The sequence below is a fragment of the Dipodomys spectabilis genome, unplaced genomic scaffold (genome assembly GCF_019054845.1).
Source record: "Dipodomys spectabilis isolate Male_0828 unplaced genomic scaffold, ASM1905484v1 ptg000137l, whole genome shotgun sequence".
NCBI lineage: Eukaryota > Metazoa > Chordata > Mammalia > Rodentia > Heteromyidae > Dipodomys > Dipodomys spectabilis.
Window position 1 is genome coordinate 8,666,519 of NW_024870814.1, and position 23,434 is coordinate 8,689,952.

At 39.7% G+C, this 23,434-nt stretch overlaps 1 gene segment (V, D, J or C); it reads right to left on the reverse strand.

The window, feature by feature from the left end:
* Positions 1 to 1,695: 1,695 nt before the first annotated feature.
* LOC122116776 lies at positions 1,696 to 22,265 on the reverse strand. The segment is given in 3 exon segments: positions 1,696 to 1,918; positions 21,741 to 21,933; positions 22,057 to 22,265. Coding segments are annotated over 3 exon segments (615 nt in total).
* Positions 22,266 to 23,434: the final 1,169 nt, after the last annotated feature.

Here is a 23,434-nt window from a genome sequence, read left to right on the forward strand (position 1 = left end):
CCTCGCATAGCTTTTTTTTTTTTTTTTTAACAAGGTAGAGAATCACAGGATTATGCAGACCCTAGGGCAGCTTCATGAAATCAGAGAATCCCATACTCCTAGTTCCAACTTCACTGGTTACCTCAGGAGTTAGGAAGCTAGTGATGAGACTCATTTCCTGTATCAAAACAATTCCTGCTTGGAGAATCATGGCTGGCTTAAGCTTTACTGTGTGAATACCAAAGTATGCCTTCATATCAGAAGATTCATGGCCATGGCCATGTTTCTGGAGCAGAGGAAGAAAAGAGATGGAGATACAGAGGATCATTTGAAGAAAGTTCAATCTAAAGCTTGCAAGAGTGTTCAGAGCCAGGTTGCATGTGAGAAACTGTGGTAGCTGGTTGAGGCACAGGAGGAGCATTTGGGGCAGGTCAGCCTCTCATTTCTGCTTCACTGAAGTTTTATGGTATGGCTCATATCACTGTGAAAGGTCTACTATTACTGCTCATGCTAAGCAAAATGAACTCCAAGATAGGGACAGAAGAGATTTTATCTTCCTTCCTGTTGTTTTTAATGTACTTATAATGTAGTATGTGATTTTTTTTGTTTCTTTTGCATTGTCTTCCCGCATGGTATGACCCCTGTTTTCACTGTATTTGATTCTGGTGCCTGCATCTTGTATATACACTTCTGTAATGCGGGGAGGGGAAAGGAAACAACAAAATGCTGAAATAAGGATACAGGTTAACTCACTGTAACAGTGAGATGTACAAGGCACTATGTTGAAAACTTTACAACTTTGTGTGGGGGAGAGGAGTTGGGAAGGTGTGGAGGAAAGGGATGGTAGGGGAAAAACAAAGGAGGGGTAATAAGGCTTGATAGGAAATGGACTCATTACCTTACTCATATAACTGTAACCCCTCTGTACAGTATCTTTACAATAAAAATATATAAAACAGAAAAGTACTTCACTGATCTCTGATTGAAATCTGGGCCTGGGCACTGTCCCTGCACTCTTCAGATCAAGGAGAACGCTCTACAGCTTGAGCCACAGTGGTCCTTCCGGTTTTCTAGTGGTTTCTTGGAGATGAGAGTCTCATAGACTTTCTTTCTCCGGCTGGCTTTGAACCATAATCCTCAGATCTCTACCTCCAGAGTAGCTAGGATTACAGGTGTGAACCACAAACGCTCGGCAAGGCATTTAAAACAGAGTAAAGCATTTAATCATAGGGAAAAAAATGAACCTCAAAAAGAGTCTGTTTTAGAATGCGCTGAAACTTGCAGGCAGACTCTGGGGCAGAGGGGGAATTGGAGGTCACCTGCTGGCATCTAGAAGCAGATTTGACATCTCCCCTGGGTGTCTAGACAGGACAAGGACCTAGGTGAGGAGACCTGCATCTTCACAGGTAGATGATCTGGGGTCTGAAGGAACATTTCTGTGCTTAGCTTTACTGAATAACATATCCCAGTCTTGGAATGGCAGTAGCTCAGAATAAATTTCATGTATTAAAAATAACCAACTTGGATTAGTTGGCTCCTTTCTACTTTACAAATGAACCCTAATTAATGCTCTCACAGACTCCTCCTATGCCACAGCTTGTAGGCTCTAATGAATCAGGAGAGACATTGACATACATAAACTCTGTCTTCTCCTGACAGAAAGGTTGAGAAGAGAGAATTCTTCCCTGTCACTTCTACCAAAATTTTCAAGCAACCCTAAGAGATGAATCTGAGAAGCACTGTCAGCAGGTAGAGGCTGCAGGAGCAGCTGGAGTAGCCTAGCCTCTCACTTCTGCTTCCTTGGGAGGTTTCTGTTATGACTTGTATCACTGTGGAAGGATAACTATTATACTGCAGACAGTAATAAGTGCTAACATCTTCAGGCTGCAGGCTGCTGATGGTAAGAGAATAATCTGTCCCAGATCCACTGCCACTGAACCTGGATGGGAATGCAGAGTCCAAATTGGATGTGTAATAGATCAGCCGCTTAGGAGGTTTCCCTGGTTTCTGCTGAAACCAAGCTAAATACTTGTTAATGCCCTGACTGGCCCTGCAATTGATGGTGACTGTGTCTCCTGGAGATGCAGACAGGGAGGATGGAGTCTGGGTCATCTGGATGTCACATTTGGCACCTGGCAGTGGAAACATAAACACAAATATCTAGCTTGATAATCATGTAATGAGAAGCCTTCCCTGAAGTGCCACACAGTCCTGATTATCCAACGCTGAGTTATTCCCTAGCATTTTCCTTCCTTACCTGGGAGCCAGAGCAGCAGGAGCCCCAGGAGCTGAGCAGGAGCACTCATTTCCATGCTGTGTGCTGACAGGCACTGACTGCTGCACAGGGTGTGTGCAGTCTATGAAGAAGTGCTCAGGGCAGTGGGCTGTGCTCTTGTCACATGGAAATCAGCAGTGGGTGGGCAGGGCTGGACACAGCTGCACGATTGTCTCAACTTAGTGAGTCACCACAGGCCTGGCTTCCACACCAGACAAGGGTAACATGAATTTGTCTGCAGAGAATATTCTCCCTGGAGGACATTTGACTGTAGAAGACATTTTAAAGTCTATTTTCAGAATATATAATGCACAGAAGCAACTTATAGAGTATTTCATAAATATATTGAAACGTATTCTTGTTTCTAGTTAGATTTTTATGCACTATCAATAATTCTGTCTGGAAAAAAAGTCACTTTCTGGTTCCATACCAAGTACTTATACAGTGAAAATTGCTTTCTTTCTTTTGCTTTTTCTTTGATTCGTTCTTTCTTTCCTCTTTGTGTATTCTCTCCCTTCCTTCCTTCCTTCCTTCCTTCCTTCCTTCCTTCCTTCCTTCCTTCCTTCCTTCCTTCCTTCCTTCCTTCCTTCCTTCCTTCCCTCCTCCTTTCCTTCCTTCCTTCCTGCTTTCCTTCCTTCCTTCTTTTAGGTTTTGCACTCAGTTTTTGAACTCAGTTTCTGGGTGCTGTCCTTTAGCTTTTTCCTTCAAGTTTAATGTTCTATCCCATGAGGCACACTTCCATTTCTGGCTTTTTGGTTATTAATTGGATATAAGAATTTTGTGACTTTCTTATGCAGGCTGTATTTGAGCAACCATTCTCATATCTCATGCTCAAGAGCACATAGGCACCTGAGTAAAATGATTCATCAATCTGTCTGTCTGTCTGCCTGTCTATCTGTCTGTCGGCCTGTCTCTCTGTGTGCTCTTCTTGGGGCACGAACTAAGTGCCTGGGTGCCCTCTCTTAGATTTTTTCTTTCTTTTTTGTCGATCGTGGGGCTTGAACTCTGGGCTTGGGCACTGTCCTTGTGCTCTTCAGCTCAAGGTGAATGCTGTACCGCTTGAGCCAGAGTGCCACTTTCCCTCTCTTAGATTTTTGTACTCAAGGATACCATTCGGCTATACTGCTTCAAGATTTTGGATGATTAATTGGAAGTAAAAGTCTTATGGACTTTCTTGCCTGGGCTGGCTTCAAATTGCAATCCTTGCATCTCAGCCTATGGAGTAGCTAAGAGTATAAATGTGAGGCAAGGTACCTTTCAGTTTAATTTCTTTATGTAACCAGATGATATGAAGCATACTGAATGTATTCAAGAGTTTTGTGGCAGTTTTAGTCATGGCCATTACAATATAAGATGAAGAAATATCTGCATATCCATATTTACTCTGATTTCAAAATAATGACACAAAAATTTACCACCATTGAAACTTGAGGTGTCTTTTATTTCCAGTATCTAAATAGACTGTATGCTTTCTGATTGGAAACCTCTCACGTTTTGTGCCATTTACTATTACTTCTCACAGTTCATCAGGATGAAGTGATAAGTGTTGACGCTGGACATGATTACTTCAACCAAAATTACTGCTACACAGCCGTACATTCCCGGTCTTTTATTTTTTCCAAATAGGTGGAAATATCATGTCTGCCCAGATACTAGTATTGCTGTTTACATCTCTTGGAGACAGAGAGAAAAAGAGAGAGAGAGAGTAGATAGAGAAGGAGAGGGAGAGAGAGAAGGAGAGAGAGAGGAGGAGGCTCTTGATTTGTTCTCAAACCAGTAAAAATATCCCTCAAGAAACATTTTGGATCTGGATAAACCCTGGATGGAAATTTGATCAATCAGATATCGTAGCATGCCTTTTCCTTGGACCTATCCAAGTTTCACAGCAAGAGAAGCCATTTTTGCCTTCCTCATGCCCACCCCACACTTTAAGAATTCTGAGAGTCTTAGTGACACAGAACAATGCATCTTAGTGGGATGAAGAGGACAGATGTCATGGAAACTTTACTGTGGTGAGGTTGGGAGAAGTCAGGCCCAAATGGTGACTATGAAGTAATTTGGCAGAAATCGAGCCAAAAGGTGACTATGAAATCATTTGGCTAATTATTCAGGTCATATCAGCAAGTGTGGAGATGTGAAGACCGAGGTAAACTTTCAGGCACTGGAATTAACTACAGAGATTTGGATCAGGAGTCTTTGTCCAGGACTGACACTCTGGCTGTGGGCTATAAAAGAAGCAGTCACCCTCCAGAGTGATGGAGCTGAGAACCTGGGGTAAAAAAGGCCCTGCCTCGTGGTAGCTTTGGATTCAGTGAAGTAGTATGCTTTTCACTCACTGGAATTGGCCCCAGCTGAAAGGCCAGGTTGAGAGACTAAGTCATCAGGAACTCAGAGTTTTGCCTGCTCTCTGGGGCTGGCTGACTTTATGTTGTTCTCACTAGTCATGAGGAGTCAGCAAATGTCTCTCATCCAAGCAACTTCTTACACACTTGGTCATTCATGTGTAATTTTTATAGCTATGTTATTTCTTCCTCATTGTTAAAGATTCTAAAAACAAGCATCTGTGACAGCACTAAAATTTCAAATTCTTTCCATCTCCTGTTGCTTTCACATACATTCATAATTCACTTCAGTTATCTTGCACTGAATCTCTTAGAAGGTTAAGCCTTCAATGTGTTCTGTCCGACTGAGAATTTACAAGGTCAACTCATGCTGACTGTGTGCACATGGCTTGTGGCACCTCGGAGGGCAGTACGTTTTCTCACACAACCAGTCCACTGTTGAACTGGAGATTTCACTCCATTCTAAGAATTCTAATAAAAAGGAGCATCATTGTGTAGGTGTGCTTATAACAGATTGAATAAAGTAGAAAATATTCAGAAACAAGCAGAGCACCAAGGCAATACGACTAGTGTCTAAGACATATGAGCCCCAGGATAACTGTGCAGCAAGCTTGCCAGTCTTATGTTGCTAAGAAGGAAGCTCACTCCTGCTCTGTATGTCTTTCATGATCTGAATTCTGGGGCTTTGTTGCTTGTGAGGTTGGTTTGCCCTCTTGTGGCAGACTTGTGACATAAAACTCTTCAGGATTGTCAGTTTGGAGTTCCAGGTTCTAGACTGAGAATCTTTTTCTCCAATATTGACAAAGGAGGGCCTACTCCATCTGTTTCAAGACCAGATTCAGTAGGAAAGTCAAATAACTCTTCTTATCAGGCATTTTATAGCAGTTTAAGAAAAAAATCTATTGGTTTCCCATGAATTCTGAGTCTTTAATGTCAACAAGGTAGCTGGTGGCCTAGGATGTATGTTTCCTCTGAGATGCCTAAGATGTGATTTTGGCAAAGAGGAGGATGTGTTGAGTATCAGTGAAGGGTACAATGGTGATCTGAGGGGCTCTGGTTCAAGTCCAGGTCTTACAATCCAGCCTCATTCTCTGTGTCACAGAAACTGTTTTGCCATACCGCTCATTTCCTCATTGTCCTGAAAAAAGGCAATCAATTAGCTGGAGAACTGACTAATGCCAATGTTTTCTTTTTTCCTTTCTTTTTTTTTTCTTGTACATGTACAATTTTATTTTTTAAAGAAATAAGTTATTCTGGCAACATAAAATTGTAACTGACTTGACCGGATGACCTTGAAATGCTCTTCTAGCCCAATAATGCTATAGGAAGATCGTTCTTTTTTTTATTTTTATTTTTTATTGTGAAAATACTGTACACAGCGGTTACAATTACATGGGCAAGATAATGAGTACATTTCTTTTTTTAATTTTAATTTTTTGTGAACATACTGTACAGAGGAGTACAATTACATGGGCAAGATAATGAGTACATTTCTTATCAAGCATTGTAGCCTCCTCCTTTGTCTTCCCTTCCCATCCCTTTCCATCCTACCCTAGGCCTCCCACCCAATCCTCTCTTGTACCCCCCACCAAAGTTGTAAAGTTCGTTTTCAACATAACGACTTGTACTACTCATTGTTGCAATGGGTCCATCTGCATGCCTATTTAAACAACTTGTTTTTCCCCTTCCCTTCCACAAACTATACTGACATCAAACACAGTGAAAGCAGGGGTTATAATGTGGGGGAGGGACATACAAAGCAACAAAGAAATAATCTTATAAATGTGTTAGAAACAATTGCAAGAAGGAAAAAAAAACATTTGAATACATATCTTAGGGTTCATTTCCCTAACATCACCTTATCTGTCCTTTTCTGATTGACTCAGACATATACTAGATATTGCAAATAAGGGAAACCATGGACCTATGTTTCTTTGGGCTTGGCTTACTTCACTTAATATAATTTTTCCCAAGTCTTTTCATTTCCTAACAAATGGGGCAATGTCATTCTTTCTGATGGAGACATAGAATTCCATTGTGTATATATACCATATTTTCTTGATCCATTCATCTACTGAGGGGCATCTGGTTTGGTTCCATATCTTAGCTATAGTAAATAATGCTGCAATAAACATAGTTGTGCTGGTAGCTTTAGTGTGGTCTGGTCTGTAAACATTTGGGTAAATGCCCAAAAGTGGGATTGCTGGGTCATAGGGGAGCTCTATGTGGAGTCTTTTGAGGAACCTCCAAACTACTTTCCAAAGTGGTTGAACAAGTTTACACTCCCACCAACAATGCAGCAAGATTCCTTTCTGTCCACATCCCCTCCAGCATCTGTTGTTGTTAGAGTTCTTGATTATAGCCATTCTAAGTGGGGTGAGGTGGTATCTCAGTGTGGTTTTGATTTGCATTTCTTTTATGGCTAGGGAGGTTGAGCATTTCTTCATGTGTCTATTGGCCATCCTTCTTTCTTCTTCAGAGAAGTTTCTCTTCAAGTCTTTAGCCCACTTATTTATTGGGCAGTTGTTTCTTTGAGGATTTGTTGTTGGGGGATTTAATATTTTGAGTTCCAAGTATATTTTAGATATGAGACCCTTGCCTTTGTATGGCTAGTGAAGATTTTCTCCCAATCCGTGGGCTTTCTATTGATCTTGCTAGCTATGTCCTTTGCCATGCAGAAGCTCTGCAACTTCATGCAATCCCATTTGTCCAACCTTTCTTTGATTTGTTGTGTTTCCGGGTCTCTATTCAGAAAATTTCGGCCTGAGCCAAGGAGGCCTAGGGTTTCTCCTTTTCCATCCTGTAATGTTTTCAGAGTGTCTGCTTTGACTCCTAGGTCTTTGATCCATTTGGAGTTGATTCTGGTGCAGGGTGATATATAAGGATGTAGCTTTAGTTTTCTGCAAGTAGTTAACCAATGTTGCCAGCACCATTTACTGAAGAGGCTGTCTTTCTTCCATTCTATTTTTTAGCTCCCTTATCAAAGATTAGATGGCTATAGGTCTGTAGGTTCATTTCTGGGTTTTCAATTCTATTCCATTGGTCATGGGGTCTGTTCTTATGCCAATACCAAGCTGTTTTGATTACTATGGCTTTGTAGTAGAGTTTGAAATTTGGTATTGATATTCCTCCAGCAGCGTTCTTTCTGTTGAGTATCATTTTTCTATTCGGGGTCTTTTATTGTTCCATATGAATTTTTGGATTGCCTCTTCTATTTCCTTGAAGAATGAGCTTGGAATTTTGATAGGTATCGCGTTGAATTTGTAGATAGCCTTGGGAAGTATTGCCATTTTCACGATGTTGATCTTTCTAATCCAGGAGCATGGGAGTTTTTGCCACTTTCTAAGCTCTGTTTCGATTTGTTTTTTAAGTTTTCATCATAGAGGTCCTTCACTTCTTTGGTTAAGTTAATTCCTAGGTATTTTATTTTTTGTGGGGCTATTACAAATGGAGTTGCTTTCCTAATTTCAGCCACACTTTTCTCATTGTTGACATACAGAAAAGCCATTGATTTTGGTGGTTAATTTTATACCCTGCTACTTTGCCCAAGTTTTGAATCAGCTTGAGTAATTTGTGAGTGGAGTCTATGGGATTCTTTAAATACAAGATCATGTCTTCTGCAAAGAGGGAGAGTTTTACTTCTTCTTTCCCTATTTGGATCCCCTTTATGTTTGTATCTTGTCTTATTGAGGTAGCTAGGCATTTTAATACTATGTTGAAGTGAAGTGGAGAGAGTGGATATCCTTGTGTCATTCCTGAGTTAAGAGGAAATAGCTTTCGTTTTTCACCCTTATATGTAATGCTGGCTGTAGGTTTGTCATATACAGCCTTTACTGTATTGAGGAATGTTCCATGGATTTCTAGTTTTTCCAGAACCTTCATCATAAAGCGGTGTTGGATCTTGTCAAATGCTTTTCTTCATCTATTGAGATAACCATGTGGTTCTTATCATTGCTCTTGTTGATGTGATGAAATATATGATTTGATTTGCGTATATTGAACCAGCTTTGCATTCCTGAAATGAATCCTGTTTGTTCGTGGTGTACGAAGTTTTGGATGAGTTGATGAAGTCGATTGGCCAAAATTTTGTTGAGAAATTTTGCATCAATGTTCATCATAGAAATGGGTCTATAGTTCTCTTTCTTTGATGAGTCCCTGCCTGGTTTTGCGATGAGGGTTATGATGGCTTCATAGAAAGAGTTTGGTAGTGAATTTTCTCTTTCAATTTCATTGAAGAGTTGGAGGAGTATTGGTGTGAGCTCTGCTTTGAAGGCCTTGTAGAATTCTGCTGTAAAGCCATCTGGTCCTGTTCTTTGCTTAGATGAAAGGTCTCTTATTGCTGTTTCTATTTCAATGCTTGATATGGGCCTGTTAAGATGGTTTAACTCATCTTAGTTTACTTTTGACATGTCAATATTCGCTAGGAAAAGGTCCATTTCTGCCAAGTTCTCAAACTTATTAGCATAAAGTTTTGAGAAGTATTCCCTTATAATGTTCTGAGTCTTGGTTGTTTCTGTGGTGATGTTTCCATTCTCATCTCTGAGTTTATTTATTTGGGTGTGTTCTCTTCTTTTTCTGATAAGATTTGCTAAGGGCCTGTCAATTTTGTTTATTATTTTGAAGAACCAACTCTTTTTTCTATTGATTCTTCCTCTGGTTTTTTGGATTCTAATTAATTTAATTCTAATTTAATATTAATTATTTCTTTCCCTCTACTGGATTAGGTTTATCTTGCTGCTCTCTTTCAAGGAGGCTCAGATGTCTCATTAAATTGTTGGTTTCAGAACTCTCCAATTTGTTTTTTATTTATTTTTTTTTTTGGTCTGGTCGTGGGGCCTGAACTCTGGGCCTGGGCACTGTCCCTCAGCTCTTCAGCCCAAGGCTAGTGCTCTGCCACTTGAGCCACAGTGCCACTTTTGGCTTTTTTCTTTTTGCTTATGTGGTGCTGAGGAATCGAACCCAGGACCTCAGGCATGCAAGGCAAGCGCTCTACCACTGAGCTACCTTCCCAGTCCCTCGCCAATTTGTTGATGTAGGAAATCAGAGCTATATACTTGCCCCTGAGTACTGCCTTTGCTGTGTCCCAGAGGATCTGGGATTTTCCCTCTCTGGCCTAACTCTTTGTACTGTGATGGCACACTTGGTGTGATTCTCTGGCTTAGGACCGTTCACTGGAACACTAAAACTGCTTTCAATGTGAGAACTTGTTTAGCCTACAGCTTCTCCTCTGCCATCTTCCTGGAACTGTGTCATAACTAAGTTAATTGGTTTTAATAAGCCTCAATATATTTGTACTAATTTCCTCAGCAAATAAAGATACCTTGCTACTTCAGTTTCCAATGTACTGTCTCTTTTTGTTGTTGTTGTTGTTGGTCCTGGGGCCTGAATCATGGGCCTGGGCACTGTTTCTGAGCTCTTCAGTTCAAGGCTAGCACTCTACCACGAGCCACAGTGCAACTTCTGGCTTTTTCTGCACATGTAGTGTTGAGGAATTGAATCCAGGGTCTCATGCATGCAAGGCAAGACCTCTACCACTGAGCCACCTTCCCAGCCCCCCAATGTAATGTCTTTTTTTCTTCCATTATAGAATTTGGAGGAGGACATCCTGTATACTTTTGTAAATGAGGAAGTGATAGTAAATATTTCAGCATTTAATACAGTTAGATGGAAAAATGTGAAGTATTTCACCTCTGAGCATATTTGTTAACTTTTAGAAACACTTTGTTTTTTTCTTTTTTTGGTCCGGTCTTGAGACCTGACTTCTAGGCCTTGGTGCTGTCCCTCAGCTCTTCAGCTCAAGGCTAGAGCTCTACCACTTGAGCCACAGCTTATGTGGTACTGAGGAATTAAACCCAGGGCCTCATGCATGCAAGGCAAGCACTCTACCACTGACCCACCTTCATAGCCCTAGAAACAGTTTCAACTACTATACTCATAATATCTTTTTCTTAATCTTTTTAGAATGGTGAATTATATGGCTCAACATAGATTATTTTAAAGTCATCTATTTTTAAAATGGCTTTCCATTTGTGCAATATTTAACTTGTTCAAAATGGATATTTTAAAGAAAGGAGGAGGAAGTAAAGGAGGAGGAGGGAGTAGAGGATGAGGAGAACAAGGAGAATTTCTCCCTTTCATAAGACAAATTTTGACAATGTGAAGGGGAAAAAAGCTAAAAAATTTGGGTATTTATGATGAAAAGTCTGAGGAAGTTATTCTCAATTAAGCTGAAATATCACTGGAAGCCACGTGAGACTGAAAATACAGGACTGTAGTCTATCATGGCCATACATCAAATATACTGTGAAGCTGGTCAACTTTGTGGTACTGGGGTTGGAAATCAGGGCCTTGAGCTCACTAGGCTGTCATACTCCCAGTTAAGCTGCAACCTCAGCCTAGTAAAATTATTCTAACAGTTACACAGATAAGGACACTGAGGCAAAGAGAGGCTAAGGTACTGGATTGGCACCACACAAGCACTAAGCATGTGAAGTTATGTCCATAACCCACCTAGTTTCACCTTAGGCTCTGCATAAAAATAGTTGGGTTAGGGCTGGGATGGTGGCTGAGTGGTAGAGCCCTTGCCTTGCATACTTGAGGGCCTGCGTTCTATTCCTCAGCACCACATAAGCAAAAGAAAAGCCAGAAGTGGTGCTGTGACTCAAGTGGTAGAGCGCTAGCCTTGAGCTGAAAAGCTGAGGGACAGCGCCCAGGCCCTGAGATCAGGCCCCATGACCGTACGCCCCCTCCCCCCAAACAAAAAGAAAATAGTTGGGTTGTGAATGTAGGTGAAGTGCTTTATCCTGGGTGTACTTAGATAATTCTGGAATTGCAATACTACAGATAAAACTTTATGGAGGTACATAAACTGGTTGGAAAGGCAAAGTAGTTTCCCCGCCATTGGGAAATATGTGATTTACAGGAATGACGACCTGAGCCACAGACAAGAGGCAAATTGTTGTTCATCCTCCACTTGGAGAAGTCCTTGGAAAAAACACAGCTATCCCAGATGCACAACTTGGTGAATCAGGAAAATACAGCCTGGAATCCGTGTAGACCAGGATGATGAACCCAGTTCTCTAACTGTTGTGGAATAGAAAACCTGAATTTAGAGTGATGATCAATGATATCTCTAGGTAGATGATGTCACTCAACTTGGGGTCAGAGAAAAGAACCACTTCTTCTGTGGGCCTTCTGTATTATTGAATAACACACACACACACACACACACACACACACACACACACACACTATTGTGGCCAATTGTAATGACTTATACAAATTCCATTAAATAGGCAGGAAAGTAGCAAGGAAGGAAAAAATAGAGGCAAGGAAAGAGAATGAGAGAGAAAGAAGAAAGAAAAAGAAAGAAGAAAAGAAAGAAAGAAAGGAAAGAAGGGAGATAGAAAGGAAGGAGGAGAGGAAGAACAGAAGAGAGGAAGGGAGGGAAGAAAGGAGGAAGGGAGAGATAAAAAAGAGAAAAGGAAGGAAGTGAGGAAGAGAGAAATACAGAGAGAAAAAGAAAGGAAGGAAAAAAGGAAGGAGGGAAGGAAAAAAAGAAAGAAAGAAAGTTCCTAGCAGCAACTGAGAGGGCCTTGTATGGTAGATGTCACAAATACAAGATTATCACACTCTGTCTGACTGGATCATGAAGAGAATGTGGAGCAGAACACACATGTACCACTCGTGGTCCACAATGCTTCAAGAGCAAGATTTGTTGCTTTAAGGCTCTGAGGAAATGATACGATTTATCCTAACCTCAAAGAAAAATGCACAAGACAAAATTTGAGCGAGAGCAGTGAAAAGTGTCTGTGTTTTTTCATTTCCCATAATGTCCCTGTCTTGTCAGATGCAATGGAAAATATTTAATTTGACACTGACTAATGGAAGTATATATTTATTACACTTGAAATATATTTTCAGGGCTGAACCTTGTTTCCCCATTTGTTTACAGTCTCCCTTCATCCTCTTGTATGCCACCAGCAGACTGGAACCTCCAAAAGCATGAGCCAACATGGATCCTTTCTCTTCACAACTGCTGTTTAGTCATCTTAACAAAAAGCTAACAAGTGTGGTGAAGTAACCAGTATAAATATAATCCTTTATTTTTTGTTTTCCTTTTTTTATTATTGCTAAGTAGTTATATGAGGGGCTCTCATATAACAGGTCAGTTCAACAGTGCATTTTGATCAGTGTCATCCATTTCATAATTCTCCCTATCTCGCTCCACTCATCCTCTCAATTTACTGTTTTATTTTGATTCTTATTTTCCAATACATTTTTTTTCACAAATTTCTTTTATAGTTACAGCTGTTAGGGCTGGTTTCTGTGTCTTGTGACACCTGATTCACACATTATCTATATTCAAGGCAATGCAATTTAGTGATCAGAATATTCCAGAATCCCCCGGCATAACTACCATGGAAAGGGGATAGGCGCCTTCTCAGAGATTCATCTCACAGCAATTGATCACAATCCACCAAGAAATATATGGATAATTCTTCATGAAGACTCACTAACATCTATTAGGATTATGCTCCACTTGGCCCTTGGCCTTCTGCATTGAAAAGAAAAATTTACTACTTCAAATGATAAGCAGTGTAGTCCCCAACTCAAATCAACCTTCATGGCATCTGGCAACTTCACCAGGGAGACGTGTTCCTTAATTTTGAAAATCTTCCAGGACCACCACTGGGTAAGAATAAAGAGATTCATCACAGGGACAGTGTATACTAATTGAACAATTTGGGGACTCTGAAAAAGCTTACCAAATAAATTTAACAGTCCCATTTTAATTTCCCTTGAAAAGAACATCCACGTGAAAATACATCTGCCTACTCAGGGCTTTAAACTCCACGATGACTATGCTGAAAGAAGGCCAGAGCTCTCCATGTTTTAAACACAAAACAAATACATTTATTTGCTGGCATATTAGAGGTGAGGTGCTAGAAAAAGAAAAAATCAAAGATGACTGCTGCATGTGCTTGAACCAGGGAAAATAGAGAATTTAAAATGATATTTCTGGGAAAGGACAGACCAACAGAAAGCAAGTTTGGAAAACAGATAGGAATCAGGACTTCAAGAGGAAACCATTAGAATTTTGTGGTCTCTGACTGTGAATGTTCCTTAAGTTGCTGTGAATGTGAAAATCTGAAGGACAAAGAAGAAGTCAGAACTAGAGGTCCAAAGCTGGGACACAGAGCAATCCTTAGGCAACATTGTACATAAACGAAAGCCTGCTGGACCCTGGAGGGAGTCCACTATGTAGAAATCAAAAAGGACAGGGGACACCTAGCATGGACCCTGAGAATGAGCAGCTAACTCTAGAGATATTGAACTATATGAGTGATGTTCCAGAACCAGGACAGTGATAAAAACATCTTTTAAATTTGTAAAATCAATGTGTTGAATGTAGAGAAATGTTTTTCATAGTAGGTTGATATTCATGGTCCACATGTTTTTATGGAGAGGTTCACAACTATCATTGAGCAAGTTGAAGATCTGGAAAATGAATTGTACACACACACACACACACACACTCTCACTCAAGTGGGCCAGACAACAACAACTTACAATCTATATGCATAGATAAATACACAGGAGCCTGAGAGTTGAGAATCAACAGGAACCAGTCTTTGCAGAAAAATCTAAGAATCTTTTATCTCCAAATAACCAAGGAAAAAAGATAGAAATGGAGGCATGTTTCAGGTGGTGGAGTGTCAGTCCTGAACTGAAAATCCAAGTGAGAGCTGACCAACAAGTGGTCATCAGTTGATTATAGCCATTCTAACAGGGATGAGGTAGAATCTCAATGTTGTCTTGATTTGCATTTCTTTTATGGCTAGAGAGGTTGAGCATTTTTTCTTGTGTCTAATGGCCATTCTTATTTCCTCTTCAGAGAAACCTCTCTTTAAATCTTTAGCCCACTTATTAATCAGGCAGCTGATTCTTTGAGGATTTGTTGTTGGGGATTTAATTTTTTGATTTCGAAGTGTATTTTAGATATGAGACCCTTGTCTGTTGTATGGGTAGTGAAGATCTTCTCCCAGTCCGTGGGCTTTCTATTGATCTTGCTAGCTAATCAAGAAATGTAATAACAACAGATACTGAAGGGGATGTGGCCAAAAGGGAACCCCTATTGCCTTGTTGGTGAGTAAACTTGTTCAACCACTTTGAAAAGCAATATGGAGGTTCAGCAATACAACTTTTGGGCGTTTACCTAAATGATCACAAACAAGACCACACTAAAGCTACCAGCATGACTGTGTGTATTGCAGCATTATTCACCATAGCAAAGATATGGAACCAACCCAGATACCTCTCAGTAGATGAATGGATCAAGAAAATGTGACATATATATATACATATATATATATACATATATATATAGATAGATACACACACACACACACACACACACACATATATATATATATATATATATATATATATATATATGAATTCTATGCCTCCATCAGGAAGAATGACATCACCCCCTTTGTTAGGAAATGGAAAGACTTGGAAAAAATTATATTAAGTGAAGTAAGCCAGGCCCAAAGAAACATAAGTCCCATGGTTTCCCTTATCTGCAATGACTAATAAATGTCTAGGACAAGCAAAAAATGTCAAAAGCTATGTAATATGACCATACAAGATGATGTTGAGTGAAATGAACCCAAGACAGGGACACAAGTGGTTTTTGTCTTTCCTGCTATTTTTTTAAAGTACTTATGATAGACTATGTAATTTTTTTGTTTCTTTTGTATGTTCTTCCCCCATGGTATAACCACTGTTTTCACTGTATCTGATTCGGGTGTCCTGTATCTTATATATTCATTTTTCTAATTTGGAGAGGGGAAGGGATATAACAAAATGCTTAAATAAGGACACAAGTTGACCCATTGTAAGAATGAGATGTACAAGGCACTATGTTGAAAAGAACTTTACAATTTGGGGCACAAGGAGGAGTTAGGGAGGTGAGGAAGGAAGAGATGGTAGGGGAAAAACAAAGGAGGAAGTAACAATGCTAGATAGAAAATGTATTCATTACCCTACTTATGTAACTGTAACCCTTCTGTATGGTATTTTTAATACATATATATTTATATATACCTAGATACACACACACACACACACACACACACACACACACACACACACACACACGCACATGTCTTCAGTTGAACCCAGCATAGGGAGGGGTTGTGAGGTGGTAGGATGTTGGCCCTTGCTTCCCCCTGCTGATCAGCATCATGAACCTCAAATTCTAAGGCAGATTATAGTTCATCATCCTTACTCTTTCAAAATACCTTGAATAATTTGCATTCCACAAGTCATTTAACACAACCACTTCAGAACTGCTTTCAAAATTCAGAGTATTTGTGAAGAACTTGTCTCATCATTTTCATATATAAAAAACAAGGCCACTCAGAACTTTTGCCTAGTATATCAATCTTGATTTCTACTGCTCTCCTCAATATTTAAATCCACCCTCCCACACACCTACTTCAACCTATAGTCACAAGATTCTCAGAAATTTTCTGTACGACACAGAAACTCTGCTGTCGTTAGCCCACTTATTAATGGGGCAGTTGTTTTTTTGAGGACTTGTTGTTGGGGGATTTAATTTTTTGAGTTCTAAGTATATTTTAGATATGAGACCCTTGTCTGTTGTATAGTAATTGTTTTTAGATGTGAATGCCGTCTACTCCTCAAGAGATATCTATGTACTCTACCACTTGAGCCACAGTGCCACTTCCGGCTTTTTTTTTCTTATGTGGTGCTGAGGAATCGAACCCAGGGCCTCAAGCATACAAGGCAAGCACTCTACCACTGAGCCACCTTCCCAGCCCTGATGGTCAAGTATCTTTAGCCTATGAATTATGCCATGTTTATCCAAAATGATTTTGGAGATATGATTGGGTTAAACATGTTTGTTAAAATAGGACGAATTGCTTGCACTGTCTGAGTGAGGCTAAAGTCATCCCAAGGTTCCTTATAGTGTTGAGTAAGGAATGTCAGAGAAAGGAGATGATGGTGGAAGTCTGGGTCATGATGTGAAAAGTGTGCACAAAGCTAAGAATGTGACAGCATGTCTGAGCTAAAGGAGGTCAGAAATTGTATTATTTCTCTTAGAGTGAAGAAAAGGAGTATAATACCCTTAAATCCTTAATTTCTATCTTTCAGAGTCTGTCCAGCTGAGTGCACCCCACACAGCCCTGAACTTGTGCACTTCCTCCATCTTCCTGAGAATCTGTGTGCCCTGACTTCTGGGCAAGAAAGCTTGCAGTGCCCAACAGAAAGTGAAGAGGCACATACATGTCTCTTAGATCTTTCTGCATTGACAATTCGTACAGGAAAACTCAGTAAGAAGCCTCTGTATTGGTTTATGTAGTAATTTACCACAATTTCTGTGACTTGAAGAGGAAAATTGGGAAATTAAGAGTTCCTACAAGTCCAACACAGGACAGTCACAGCGCCACATTGGAACTGGACATTTTCTTTGCATACACTATAGGATTGTATTTAGTCAATGAGGAAATGTCAGTAAGGGTTTGAGGCTAGTTTAAACTCTAATATCAGCAGTCAGGAAGATCTCAAGTTCAAGGGCACCCTAAGGTATATAGTGGGTTCCAGTACAAGTAAAGGAGCAAGCAAAACAAACAAAACAAGGCAAAAATGTCAGTTGGGACTGTTTTGTACCGTGGCTCTACAGTATTTGAACTCTAATTTAATTCTGAGCCTTTTGTTTGGCTGTCTTTCTGGCACTGTGCCTAGTTACTGGCTAGATTGACAGCTGTGGGATAAACTTTCAATGAAAACCCTGGAGTACCAGATAGCAGAGGTGCTGCCATATACAGAGCAGGTATAGCCTATGACTATAGGTTGAAGGAGGTATGTGGGAGGGTGGATTTAAAGGTTGAGAAGAGTACTAGAAATCAAGGTGAATGAGCTAGGCAAAAGCTCTGAGTGGCCTTTAAATATAAAAATGGTAGGAAAAGTTCTTCAAAGACTTTATACTCGAGTTTTTGAATGCAGTTCTGAAGTTACTGTACTAAATGAGTTGTGGAAGATGAAATATTGAAGGCATTTTTGAAAGAGGAAAGAGGATGAACAATAATCCTCCCTAGACATTGAGGGGGCAGCAAAAGCCAACGTCCCACCACCCCCACACCCCTCACCTGTGCTGGCGTTCAACTGAAGACATCTTATTGCTCAGCTCTCACTTGGCTTTTCAGTTCAGGACTGGCACTCTACCACCTGAGCCATGCCTCCATTTGTACCTTTTTCCCTGGTTGTTTGGAGAGAAGAGATTTTTATATTTGTCTGCCAAGACCGGCTCCAAACTGTTGATTTTCAACTCTCAGCCTCTAGAGCTAACTCTAGAGATACTATGAAAATATTTCTCTTCATTTAACACATTGATGTTACATTTCAAAATTGAAAAGATGTTTTTCAAACAGCCTCCTGATTCTGAAACATGACTCATAGTTGAATTCCTGTCCCCTGTCCTTTTGACTTCTAAATAGTGGACTCCCTCCAGGGTCCAGCAGGCTTTTGTTTATGTACAATGTTGCCTAAGGATTGCTCTGTGTCCCAGCTTTGGAACTCTAGTTACAACTTCTCCTTTGACCTTCAGAATTTCACATTCACAGCAACTTAAGGAACATTTGCAGTCAGAGATGGCAAAATTCGAATGGTTTCCTCTTGAAGTCCTGATTCCTATCTGTTTTCCAAACTTGCTTTCTGTTGGTCTGCGCTTTCCCAGAAATATTCTAAATTCTCTGGTTTCCCAGGTTCAAGCACATGCAGCAGTCATCTTTGATTTTCTCTTCTCCTGGCACCTCACTTCTAATATGCCAGCAAATAAATATATTTTCTTTGCGTTTAAAATGTGGAGAGTTCTGGCCTTCTTTCAGCACAGTTATCCAGGAGTTTATAGCCCTGAGTAGGCAGATGTATTTTAACGAGGATATTCTTTTCAAGGGAAATTAAAATGGGACTTTTAATTTATTAGGTAAGCTTTTTCAGAGTCCCCTAATTGTTCAATTAGTATGCAGTGTCCCTGTGATGAATCTTTCTACTCTTTTCCTACCCCGTGGTGGTCCTGAAAAATTTTCAGAATTAAGGAACAAATTTCCTTGTTGCAGTTGCTAGATGTCATGAAGGTTGGTTTGAGTTGGGGACTACACTGCTTAACTCTTGGACTAGTAAATTTTTTTCAATGCAGAAGGCAAAGGGCCAACTGGAGCATAAACCTAAGAGATGCTAGTGAGTCATCATGAAGAATTGTCCATATATTTCTTGGTGACTGTCATCAACTGCTGTGGGATTAATCTTTGAGAAGGCTCCTACCCCCTTTCCATGCTCGTTATGCTGGTGGATTCTGGAATACTCTGATCACTAAATTGTAATACCTTGAATAAAGATGATGTGTGAATCAGGTGTCACAAGTCACACGAACCAGGCCTAACAGATGTAACTATAAAAGAAATTTGTGAAAAAATGTATTGGAAAATAAGAATCAAAATGAAACAGTAAATTGATAGGATGAGTGGATCGAGATAGGGAGAATTATGAAATGGGTGACATTGATCAAAACGTACTGATAAACGTACCTGCTAAATTGAAACTCCCTTATACAACTACTGACAGATAATAACATAAATAAATAGAAACAGAAAGAAAAATAAAAGGTAATAGTTATCATGGTTACTTCACTGTTCTTGTTAGCTTCTGTTAAGATGACTAAACACCAGTTATGAAAACAAAGTCCTATTTTGGTGATAGTTTTAGAGGTTACAGTTCCCCTTTCACAAGTAAGAGGGTGATGGGAGACTGCAAATAAATGGGGATAAAACATTCAACCCTGAAAATGTTTCATTTTTCAAATATAATAAAGTTATGCTTCCATTTATTCCATGGAAAATTAAACATTTTCCATTGTAACTGACAAGACAGGGGTACCATGGGAAGTGGGAAAAAGACACTTTCCACTCATCTCATTTGAGTTTTGCCTTGTACAGTTATGTTTGAGGTTAGGATAAATTATATCATTTCCCCAAATGGGATAGCTGTGCATCAACAAATCTTGTTCTTGCAGCATTGTGGACCACAATGGCACAAGTATGTTGTGTTCTACATTTTCTTCAAGATCTAGTCAGACCGGATGAGATAATCTTGTATTTGTGTGACATCTGCTATACAAGACCCACTAATTTGCTGCTAGGAACTAACTTCTCTTCCTTCCTTCCTTCCTTCCTTCCTTCCTTCCTTCCTTCCTTCCTTCCTTCCTTCCATCCTTTCTTTCTTTCTTTCTTTCTTTCTTTCTTTCTTTCTTTCTTTCTTTCTTTCTTTCTTTCTTTCTTTCTTTCTTTCTTTCTTTCTTTCTTTCTTTCTTTCTTTCTTTCTTTCCTTCCTTCCTTCCTTCCTTCTTTCTTTCTTTCTTTCTTTCCTTCTTTCTTTCTTTATTTTTTCGTTTTCTTTCTCTCTTTCCTTGAATGTATTTTCCTTCTTTGCTCCATTCTTGTCTCTTTGCTACAATTAGTAAAAAAAAAAACATTACTTTGTGGGAGGTGAGGAAGGGATAGTGGGACATCAACAAAGGAAGGAGTAACTGTATAGTATATTTACAATAAAGTAAAATTAAAAAACCAAAAAAACACAAAAAACAAAAAAGCATTACTTTATTGGCCACAACAGTGTGCTTGTACATGTGCAATTCAATAATACAGAAGGCCAACAGAAGAAGTGGGCTTTTTCTCTGACCCCACAATGAATAATCTTATCTACTTGCAGATATCAGCATCCATCACTCTAGATTCAGGCTTTCTATTCCACAATAGAAAATCAACATGGTCATTGTCCTGGTCTACATGGATTGTAGGCTCTATTTTCCTGCTTCTCCAAACTGTGAGTATCGGGTAGCCTTGCTTTCTCTAAGGTCATTTCCATGTGGAGTTGGAGTAGCACTTCACATCTTGTCAGTGGTTCAGGTCTTCATTTCTTTCCATCTGTTTTATTTACCTTCATAAAACTTTATTAGTATCATTTCAATTCCATAATTATCTTTGTACCCTATCTTTGTGACTATAGATGAAGAGAACTTCGTCTTTTCTCTTCCTCACATTGTCAAAATTTGTCGTATTAAAGGAGAAATTCATCTTATTCTCCTCCTCCACTTCTTCCTCCATGTTTACCTCCTCCTCTTTCTCTCAAAGACTCCATTATTGAGCAAGTTAAATATATTACACACATGGAAAGCCATTTTAAAAATATATGATTTTAAAATAATCTATGTTGAGCCATATAATTCACCACTCTAACAAGATTAGAAACAAGGTAATATGAGTACAGTAGTTGAGAATATTTCTAAAAGTCAACAGCTATTCATGATAATTCAAAAGCTATTCATGTCTAAGGAAGACAGAACTAATGGGAAAATACTTTAGTGGTTTAAAGCATATGTAAAAATCTATGACAAATATCATACTCAGTGATGAAATATTTCACATTATTTCTTATCAGTGATATTAAATGCTGAAAGGTTACTATCCACTTCCTCACTTACAAAATTATACAGGATGTCCTCCTCCAAATGCTATAAAACAAGAAATAAAAAATTAAATTGAGAATTGAAGAGGAAAGCATATTATTTGCCGATGAAATCTGTACAAATGTTTGAGGACTAAAAAGTAAATTAATTTATTTCTTACATTTAAAAAACCTGCTTGGATTAAGTAGCATGTCTCCACTTTCCAAATGAACCCCAATTAATGCTCACACACTCCTCCCATGCTTTGAGTTGTGTCATCTATTGAATCAGGAGAGGCATTGGCATGTTTATACTGCTGCAGAGAGTTAGAGTAGAGAGAATTCTGCCAAGCTACTTTGACCAACATCTTCAAATGACCTTCAGAATCTAGTTGCATCTGAGAAACTCTGTCAACCGTTGGAGGCACAAGGAGGAGTAGCTGGGGCAGCCCAGCCTCTCACTTCTGCTTCCTTGGGAGGTTTGTGTTATGACTTGTATCACTGTGGGAGGAAGCTCATCATACTGCAGACAGTAATAAATGGCAAAATCTTCAGGCTGCAGGCTGCTGATAGTAAGAGAGTAATCTGTTCCAGATCCACTGCCACTGAACCTGGATGGGACACCTGATTCTAAATTAGATGCTCTATATATCAGCCCCTTAGGAGCTTTCCCTGGTTTCTGCTGAAACCAGGCTAAATACTTGTTAATGCCCTGACTGGCCCTGCAATTGATGGTGACTGTGTTTCCTGGAGATGCAGACAGGGAGGATGGAGTCTGGGTCATCTGGATGTCACATTTGGCACCTGGCAGTGGAAACATAAACACAAATATCTTCCTTGATTATCATGTTAAAAGAGGAATTCCCTGAAGTGCCAGACAGCCCTGATGCACAAAGATGAGTTAATCCCAGTACTGCCCTTCCTTACCTGGGAGCCAGAGCAGCAGGAGCCCCAGGATCTGAGCAGGGACCCTCATGTCCATGCTGTGTGCTGACTGGGACTGACTTCCACACAAGGTGTAAACAACCTTTAAGAGCAGTCCACTGTTCTGGGCAGTAGGCTGAGCTATGGGCACATGCAAATCAGCAGGGTGGGGAGGGCGGGCTCTGCTGCAGGATTGGCTCATCTCTCATCACAGGCCTTGCCTCCACAGATGTCCCAGACCATTCAAAAGAAATATAAATTTGTCTGCAGAGCATGTTTCTCGCTGGTGACCTTTTGACTGTAGAAGACATTTTTAAGATTATTTTCAAAATGCATAATGCCCCGAAGTAACTGGTATAAGAGCATATTTCAAAAATATATTGAAGAAAAAATCATCTTGTGTTCTTTTTACCAAGTCCTTATACTTTGAAAATTTCTTTCTTTCTTCCTTTCTTTCTTCCTTCCTTCCTTCCTTCCTTCCTTCCTTTCTTTCTTTCTTTCTTCTTTCTTTCTTTCTTTCTTTCTTTCTTTCTTTCTTTCTTTCTTTCTTTCTTTCTTTCTTTCTTTCTTTCTTTCTTTCTTTCTTTCTTTCTCTCTCTTTCTTCCTTCCTTCCTTCCCTTTCCTTCCTTCCTTCCTTTCTTCCTTCCTTCCCTCCTTCCTTCCCTCCCTCCCTCCTTCCCTTCCCTCCGTCCTTCCCTTCCCTCCCTTCTCTTTCTTTCTTTTTTTCTTTCTGTCTTCCTTTCTGTCTTCCTTTCTTTCTTTCTCTTTCTTCCTTCCTTTTTCCTCTGTCCTGCTTTTATGTATCTCACTCTCACTCTCTTTCTTTCATTCTTTTTTCTTTCCTGTTTCAGTTCTTTCTTTCTTTTTTCTTTCTTTGATTTTCATTTAGTTTTTGTACTTGGGGCTTGAACTCAGGGTCTGGGTTCTGTCTCTTAGCTTTTTCTCTCAAGGTAATGCTCTACTACATGAGCCATACTTCTATTTCTGATTTTTTGGTGGTTAATTAGAAAAAAAAATTCTCATGAAATTTCTTGTGCAGGCTGTCTTTGAAGAGCCATTCTAAGACCTCACACTCTTGAGTAGGTCGGATGACAAGTATTAGCCATGGGCACCTGACTAAAATTAAAATGCTTATTTTCTGTGTGTATGTGTATAGGGACATGAACTCAAGACCTGAATACTGTCCCTCAAATTTCGTGCTCAAGGCTACCACTCTGCTATACCACTTGAGCCACAGGTCCATTTCTAGATTTTGCGTGATTAATTGGAAATAAGAATCTCATGGACTTAACTGTCTGGGCTGGCTTCAAATTGTACTCCTTGGATCTCAGCCTACTGAGTAGCTAGAATTATAAGCATGAGGCACAGGTGTCAAGCTGT